This window comes from Rhipicephalus sanguineus, chromosome 5 (assembly GCF_013339695.2).
Source record: "Rhipicephalus sanguineus isolate Rsan-2018 chromosome 5, BIME_Rsan_1.4, whole genome shotgun sequence".
Taxonomy (NCBI): domain Eukaryota; kingdom Metazoa; phylum Arthropoda; class Arachnida; order Ixodida; family Ixodidae; genus Rhipicephalus; species Rhipicephalus sanguineus.
Genome location: NC_051180.1, coordinates 45,822,386 through 45,831,252, shown reverse-complemented (window position 1 = coordinate 45,831,252; position 8,867 = coordinate 45,822,386). Strand labels below are relative to the sequence as shown.

General features: G+C 48.0%; 1 protein-coding gene across 1 annotated transcript in view; it reads right to left on the bottom strand.

Annotated features, from left to right (window-relative positions):
* Nucleotides 1–1,379: 1,379 nt before the first annotated feature.
* LOC119393570 (protein CDV3 homolog) overlaps nucleotides 1,380–8,867 on the bottom strand; it is a 29,540-nt gene continuing 22,052 nt past the window's right edge. The window contains exon 5 of the mRNA XM_037660675.2: nucleotides 1,380–3,315. Coding sequence (XP_037516603.1) covers nucleotides 3,183–3,315 — 133 coding nt within the window. The 3' untranslated portion in view covers nucleotides 1,380–3,182. The remainder of the gene's footprint in view (nucleotides 3,316–8,867) is intronic.

The window sequence follows — 8,867 nt, the reverse complement described above, 5'->3', positions numbered from 1 at the left end:
CCATAATCTCAGCCTTGTGGTCGCCGTTGGCGTTTCACAGCGGCGTCTCGAGCACACATTTCGAGAGGCGCCCAGCCAGCGGACGGGAGAGTGGGGCGCAGGGAGGAGAGAGAGCGAACGGCGAGAGAAGGAGCGGCGAAGCACTGCACCCAATGCCACCTAGAAGAGCGGTGCGGAGCCGGCGCGCGCCCGCGCAAACCGCGGTGAGGAGGCGGAGCGCGCGCAGTCACGTGGGATGTGACGTCGCTGCGCCGTTGCTACAGACGCTCCTCTCCTTTCCTCGCGCCGTTGCTATGGGACGGCGGATTCAGGGTCGCTTATAAAGTGCATTCGCACTTAAAATTCGAATTGGAACCCTAGCACGTGAGCTCGAAAGGGCAGGGCCTTTTAGGGGATATTTACCGCAGAGTGATTACAAACTCAGACGTGCTGGCGGAAGGAATTGCGAAAAAGCTGTTCTGGATGAAGATCCATGGATAAAGTATATCTGAGGAAAAGTGTCAACGCGTTTCCACCGTTCGCGTGCTCTTCCATAAACGCGAAGCAAGGAAAATTCGATATTGTCCCATATATCTACTGCGAGCGATCCCAGATTTCAATCCGCGATGTCCGGAAACAGAAGTGACAGACATTTTAGCGGCACTCATGTAGTTATTACTGAACATTGCTTTCCTTACGTGCCGTGCGACGCTTGAAACGAGCTATCAGCAGCGTTTCTGGAACAGACGACGTCCGCCGATGAATCGCCGTCGCACTTTCTCGCTACCGATAGGCCTAGACGTCACGAGCCTCTGCGGAAGCGCGTTTTGCTGTCGAGCCGACTTGCAGAACAGAAGCTGCGTCGGCACCGTGCATGGCATCGTGGCTTACTCGGAACGCACGCGCGAGCGCTATTTATTCAGCGGAATAATTCTTGGTCCATAATTGCGACTTTATTGGCAATCCCAAGATCGAGCTGCACATGTTCTGGCGCGCCGGCGGTGCGATTGCCGGTGATAGACGCCCCCAAACCAGAGACTTTGGCGCAGTTTGGCGCAAATTTCGTCGATATTATCAGGATGGCGCAGTAAATACAATTTGGCGCACTTTGGCGCAGTTGGCGCAGGAGTGGAATCACTGCCTTAGTAAGGCACTTCAGCAGTCTATTGGTTACTTTTTGTCATAAGCTGGATTAGATCAGAGAAAGTCGGGATCATTCAATGTTTCAATTCCACAACAGGTAAGTAACTGCACATCACTTTTTCGTTTCCCTTTTAGCTGTCTTGGCTTATTAAAAGTACTTTAAACTTGTTATGTTCACTTCTTCCCGCCATTATTAGTGCACATATAAAGCAGCAAGAAATGACAAAATGAAATAGAGGAAAGAATATAACATCATACTCGGGTGGATTGTAATTCTTTACTTTCATTACTTTCATAACACCTACATTATGAAGGAAACATTGCATAAAATAGTGTTTTAAAGTACAGAGCTTCCAATACAAAACCAGCCAGCTGTACCTGGTAATCTTTTTCCGTAGTGGCAATTTCATATTAGCAACACATCAGCTTCAAAATATTGTCAGACGGTATACAATAATCCAAACCTTCCCATTAATTCTAAGACCTGTGTTGGTATAGTAGATTCTGCTGCTCAGAGCTTTGCACTGTCGAGACCCGTGCTCCGAAATCAATGCCTCCTATGAGCTATCAACATCGGAAAATGTCTGCAAGTACCACTCGCAACAACATAAACCACCCGTTCAACAATACCACGCCTCAAGACAAAACCTTCTAGCTTCCTTGCCTCGCAGTGCTGGCGAATTCAAGCACTGACTAAACCAAACTGCTACACTGTAATGAAAAGGTGTTCACAAAACTTCCAACCTAAATGTCAATGAATGGCATTCAAATTTAGAGGCTCATCTTTCGGTACAGCTTAGTCTTGCAAGATAGGTTTGATAACCTTTATATTGACAGTTTACCAGGAGACCGCTGCAAGACACCTGGCACAAGCTCCCAGTCACAACAGCTTCAACAGGTCCGCAGCGTGAAACCAAGGGCACTTGGAGGTTGCACAGGTAGATAGCTGAGGCGACGAAAATAAAAATGTTTGTTTCTCTCCTCGCTCTCCCAGTAACACCGCAGCTACTTAAACTGGTGTCCTTCAAACCTCAACTATTTTAGTCTACGTATCACAATGCTGTCACGCTCTGCAGTTTTTACAGACGGTATTTCCTTTTTTTTTTTCCAGGCAGCGTATCCTTTGGGACAGAAGTCTTGGTCCACTCGTGTTCAGCCCAACACTTTTCATCACTCAGTTGTGGCAGCATCCAAAATGACTGAACATGGCTAAAACCAGACCACATCAAAAATTAAAAAAAAAGAAAAAGAGGACAGGAGGGTCGCTTGTGCACTGTCATATACGTACCACCTCGCCGCAAAACCTTACTCGAAACACAGAACATTTCATTTCACGGTGGCACATAAAAACATGCACACATAGAAGACTGCGGTACGTCGCACAGTGCAACAACTCTCGGAGGGAACCGCACTCCGGCCGAGCAAGGGCAACGGCTATTCTTTCCCCATTGTAAGCGTACCACTCCTTCCTGCCGGCATGGCACAGACTCCCGCCTAAAGCTTTTAAGCACACTACCAGGTTTCACAAAAAAACTTTGACACTTGAAAAATAGAGCGCAGCTCAAAAGTTGTGCGCAAGACTGCACCTCTGCTTCCAGCAAAAGGCATCCCTCAGGTTACTGCCGCTCCACAAGTGCAGAGATTATTCATCTGCATGGTCCAGGGCTACACAAGCAAGAAAAACAAGAAAAAAAAAAGAGGTAGAGGACAAATGGGGTGGAGGAGAGGTTAGCAGACAAAGGGTGGGGAGCTAAAAACCGAGAGCGCTAGTTCCGGACATCACTTAGGGGGCAACTGCAGGTTACAAAGGCCGTTAAAAGATACAAACATAAGAAAAATAAAAGGAGGTGTGAAATCAAGCAGCAGGGGGTCGCAGCAGCAGAATGTCTTCACATCTCCTTGCCACCTTCTTCCCTCAAGCAATAAACTGGTAATGTCAAGGGGGGAGGGGGCTCTTTTTCTGTGGTGTAGTAGTCCTCACTTCTGACGATGGCAGGCAGGAGACAGGACTGCAATGACAGTCTCCTCCTTTGCAACAAAAAAGTCTGCAGCACAGTAGCCTAGTTGCCATCAGTTTGATGTAGGGCGGAATACTTGTTCTCCAAGTCGAGCTGCAGGTGATGCTGCGTGGGGTCTTCCCGGTTTCGGAGACCATGCTTGACAGATGTGAAGCTGTGGTCGGCATATTCCCGCCTGCGGCAACAAATCGTAAGTTTAAATGAAATGCATGAATAGAATGCGGCAGCATTTTTATTCATACAGCTGCCAAGTATTTGTACTTGCTTACAACACCATGTGTCCATCTACACAATATATAGTATTGCTCATTATTTGCACAATAGCACTACGATCATTAATAACCTTAAAGGAGTACTGACAGAAAATTCTGAAGGTGAGATAACTTGTGGGATAGATTTGTGTGAACACACACGCATCATCCACGAAATATCAACTAATAATATAGCCTAGAACATCTTTGAAATAAATTTTAAAGTGGGTGTCGCACCACTGCACGCGAAACGCACCTTTGGTTTTTGTGTAAACAACCAACCGCCACCTGCGTCACGAGTTTGTGTTGGCTGCCACGATCCTTGGGGGCGCTCTCTCCTAGCAGACCTTTTCAACAGAAAGAGGGGGCAGACTTGCATGGGAGTACAAAGGCTGAGGTCTTTGCTTCAGCAGTGCATTTTTGGAGGGTCACGCATATTTACAATGTCTCAGACGGGACTTGGTGTTGGACTATAACAGCACCCATGAAGCCTTCGTTGAAAAGTGTTGTTAAACGCGGTGCTCGCAGTTTTGTGTGCTCACGTAGCCAGCTACACTAAAGTGCTTATTTGGGCCGGTTGGTACATGTTCAACGATACGAGAAACAGCGCGAAACACGGGACAGTGAACGAGACAGACCAAGCGCTGACTTACAACCAAGGTTTTTTATTCCGGAATAAAAAACGTAATGCGTAGTTGCGAATACAAGGAGTCATCCTGCGATTATGTTCGTCACGACGTACGAAGTGTTGATAAGCAGAACCTCCAACCACTGATCCGACCAGTCAACGCTAAAGGGTCGGACCCAGACTAATCAGATGGGGCTTCCGCTTGCAGCTCCAAACTAAAACGTAGTTATATTCTACATGATCATCGAGCCTTGGACACAGAACGAGTGTGGACGCGTCACAAAGACCACGACTTTTGACAGCCGTGACCTCACGAAGCGCAAGCAGCAGCCGATGATCTCCCGAAGCGAGTATCGGACCAATGGCGAGGCATGCTGGGGCAACATGGCGAACACGGCCAATTAGAGGCCTCGAAATGACCTTCGGACATTTGCTTTTTGTGCGCTTGTTTTCGAAGGGAGGAGCCAGCTGAGGTGGGGAATTTGAAGACGGAGAAATGCTCTTTCCGACGAGACCAAAATATCGGCGAACGGTGGCACCGTTGCTGAGCTATGATTTTTTGAAAATCAGTGTTTTTTTGCGATTTCCGCAATAATTTTCGCCACCGTGGCAGGCTTAACACATTTTTTAAAGCACTTCTATGTGGTTTTCGGTGAAGATATTTTGGAATATGATAGAAAAAGATCTACAAAAACTCAAAATGTGATTTTCAAAAAACAGATTTTTTTTGCCATATTTCGCTATATGAAAGCCGCGTCCCTCTCGTCCTGATACGAAAGCCCTAAACCACACAGAGGTCGAAATTTAGTTGTGGCATTGCAGTTGTGCACGAGTCTACAACGAACGCTGGCGAAGTTGCACGCGTTTTCTTGTTTTGCTCTTTCCTTCGCTATAGCTGTGTTCGTCGGCTCGTCTATTCACCTCTCCAAGTGCCTTTCCCTCAGCGTCCGAGATGGAAACGCAAGAAGTGCATGCACCTGCCAGCGGAAAACAGACTTATTCGCCCACTGACTCTTGCTAGCGACGTCACCTAATCATACAGGTGACGTCATGACGGCTGTTGTCGACAGAGAAAAGACTCTGAGAGGAGCAGGCGAGCGTCAGTTGGTGGTTTAGGGGCCCTTTAAGTCTATGAACACAACCAACAAGCAGCCATCTTACTTGTTGATTGCTCATGTGAAATGGCATGGCCCCATCACCATCAGTTTATACTGAGGGTATACCCACGGCATATTTAGCATGGATGAAGAGCAGAAGGAAATACCTGAGTAGTACAGCTCAGACCACTTGTAACCGTTTAGAGTGCAGGGCCGGATATAAAGCAGTCTTCTCTGACTCTCGTTTACCCTCCTGTAAAACTCCATGTATATGCATACTGCTTATTGTGTAAGCCACTGAGATGAAAGACCAGTTACAATGCCGCTGCTGGCATATCCTGCTGACAAGCGTAGGTGACCAGCTGAGGAGAGTGATGACGGCGATACAGAGGAGGAGAAGACATAGAAAAAAAGAACGTGGGGAGGGAGAAAAGAAATAAGAAAAAAAAATCACGCCATATCCACGAAGTGAATGATGATTGAGGAGCTGGCTCGGAGAAGATCGGGAAAGCCTGCGAATGTTCCGTACAGGTCCTCTACCATCCTATGAAGACGTGATACACGTTGTTATATATACATATATACACAATGTTTTATTAATTTACAATTTTGATGAACTATATACACAATTTACAATTATATACACATTGATGACGTATCTATACAAGAAATATCTAAGAGCGCCTGATTCTCCATTGTCAACACTTGCAGACGCAACACTCCTAACATTCTTTCAATTTGAAAACTGCCCTTGAGAAGCGCACTACAAAGTGACCCTAAAAAATAGCTGTCCAACGCTCGCCTGGCTGTCGACCGCGTTCCCCGCTCGCCCTGTGAGAATTAGCGGCCAGGCTAGAGGGAAGGTACGACGTGCGTGCGTTCCTCTTTGCGTTCCACGCTTTGAACGCATGGATGCAGGCTACGGCACGGGACCTCACCCCAGCTTAAGAACCTGGCGAGCCAGCTCCTAAAATGTGGGCAGCTTACACTAATGGAGCAAGGCAGCAGTCAATAGCGGAGCTTGTGATCACCTCACTTCCCATCTTAGTTTCGCTTCGCGTTGGCTTGGTCCGGCTGACAATTGCTCCCACATCGTGATCGATGTCATGTGTGAGGAACCGACCATAATACAGGAAAAGCTCGTTAATTTGACACCCGTTAATTCGGAAATTCAGATAATTCGGACGGCTCTAGTGGTCCCGGCCAAAGTGCATGTTAATCTATGGGACCAAACCTTCGTAAATTCGTCAGAATTCGGCTCCGCACCGCCTAACTCGGACAATTGCTGACAGCTGCCGCTACACAAAAGTGTGGTAAAGCAGCGGGGCACCACTGGAGTGAAACCGAAACCTGAGTGGCATCGCATCGTGATCAACTAATGGGGGTGATCGCAGCGTCACCGAACGTCGGTGTCTTCTTTCTTCGCTTCACTGCGCCTCCGGTGCCATTTTCCTTTGTGTTGTGTCGGCACCGTCTCTTCTTGCGGAGTTCTTTTTTTACCGTTGTGACCGTGTTTGCATGTGAGGCCCGAGCATTATGCCGTAGCTGATGATGGCATCGACGAGGTGTCATCCGAGTCCACCGACGATGACTGCCCGACCTTCGATGCTGCCCTTCCCACTGATATGACCCTTCAGGACTACATGCGATTGATTGTGTCGCCATGACTGGTCTCCTGACCAACCAAAAAATTATTAATGATGTCGCAACCTCATCGCACCTCACGGGAAGGCTCGGAGGCGCTTTTGATATAAGAGGACGTTTGCCTGAGCACTTCCGACAGATTGCGTGCTGTTGGCCATTTGGAAGAGTTAAGAAAAATTGTAATGTCCACTGGAATATGCGCGAAAACGCAGACGGCCATTACAAAATACTTCAGCAAATAAAGGTATGCTTCTCCAACTTCATTTTCAAGTTGTTTTTCCTGGTCATTCGTTAGTTTGGCATTCGGTTAATTCGGACATTCTTTCCGGTCCCATGAAATCCGAATTAATGAGCTTTTACTGTAGAAAATTGACTCGGCAAAGCCTAACGTAACCTCTGCGTCGTCTTTTCTCAGCTTCAGTTTGGTGCCTTTGGGTTCTTTCTTATTAGAAGTGTACAGAAAAACCTGATTAATATGTATCTGTTTTAAGCGGAATAATGGTTAAAAAATAGTTGAGACGAATCCCCGACTGAGTCTCGTAGAGCCTAACGCATTCACTGACCGCTTAAACCATACTGGTTCGTTGCAAGCCTACCAGCTTGTGTGTACAGCGATAACTTTGTGCCATAAAAGCTTACTGTGCCGCTAAACTTGAAGACGCCACAATATACTGCACAAGGTCTTCCGTCTTTGCGAGAAGTGCGGAGAACAGCTGAACATGCATCATGGAAAGCCGATACTCTCAGATCTGTCGCTATGCCAGTCGCTGCGTATCCCAGATCCTGGCATAGTTGCGAAATGCCCCTTGGCTTCGCCACCACACGCTATTGGATAAAGTCCCTGCTGTGGGACGGTCATGCTAGAGCACCAGAATCTCTTTTGCACTTTGGCGAAAAGAAAAAGAAGGCTTTGTGGTGGCGAAGCCAAGGGGCAATGCATTGTTTAGGTGGCTCTGAAAAGAGCCGTTTATTAAAAAAAATACGACGTGGCCGGCACTACCTCATAGGTCAGCACTTGGGCGCAAAGAAGTCGCTTATTTTTTTTTGCACGGTCCGCTTGCCCGCGATTATGTCTGCCTAAATTTCAGTCAACGTCATGTTGCCGCTGTACACCAATGACAGTGTCATCAGTGCTCGCGTCAACTCCGAGCTCGTTGGCTGTGTAGGAGCTGGCTCTTCGTTCTCGGTGTCGGAGTCATCGGAATCCTCCGTAACTTGATGAATGATTTCGTCATCAGTCAACTCCGCACATAGCTCGAGGTCTTTGTCAGCGTCGGCGAAGCCCTCAAGGGTTATCTCGGCTGGAATCAACACGCCGCCAGCGCGCAGATCGTCGAAGGCAACGTCCACGGATGGCAGTTCGTCATCGTGAGCCTACGAGGTGGCTTTGTGCGCTTCGAAAGCGCGGACGAAGACGAAGGAGCAGTCGGTGCCATTGCTGTAAACGGCGAATCCGCTCGACGAAAAGCGCAGCACGAAACAGCTAGGAACTCGGTGGATGTTGAAGGTCGGGAAACATGATCACTGAAGGTAGCGCGCAGCAGGGTGTCGCTGAGTACAGCGACACCCGAAGCGGCAGGTTGGCTGCCGGCCGGTCAACAGCTATGAGCATGCGCTCCACAACGCGGCGCCTATAATAAGCCTTAAATGTGCGGATTATGCCCAAGTCAAGCGGTTGCACCTTCGACGTTGTGTTGGGTGGAAGGAAAAGCAGGGTCACTGCCATGAGAGAGGCTTGTACGTGGTGCGCGGAGCAATTGTCGACCACAAGCAGCACACGCCTGCCTTGCTTGTGCATGTCGCGGTCTAACTCGCTCAGCCACTCTGCGAATAAATCGCGCGTCATCCACGCTTTAGCACTATGCCTGTAACGCAAAGGCACATAGCCCCGAAAGCAACGCAGTAGGGGTGTGCGAATATTCGAAATTTCGAATATTTTTCGAATAGTGTTTGCTATTCGATTCGATTCGCACTGAAATTTTACTATTCGAACTTCCTAAAGACAAATGCAGTCAACGTCCGGTTGAAAGTGACCCCTTCAGATTTTCAATATGCTTCACCTCATTACACTCTCGTATTGCGGCAAAGCTACCTTTCAAGCTCCGTT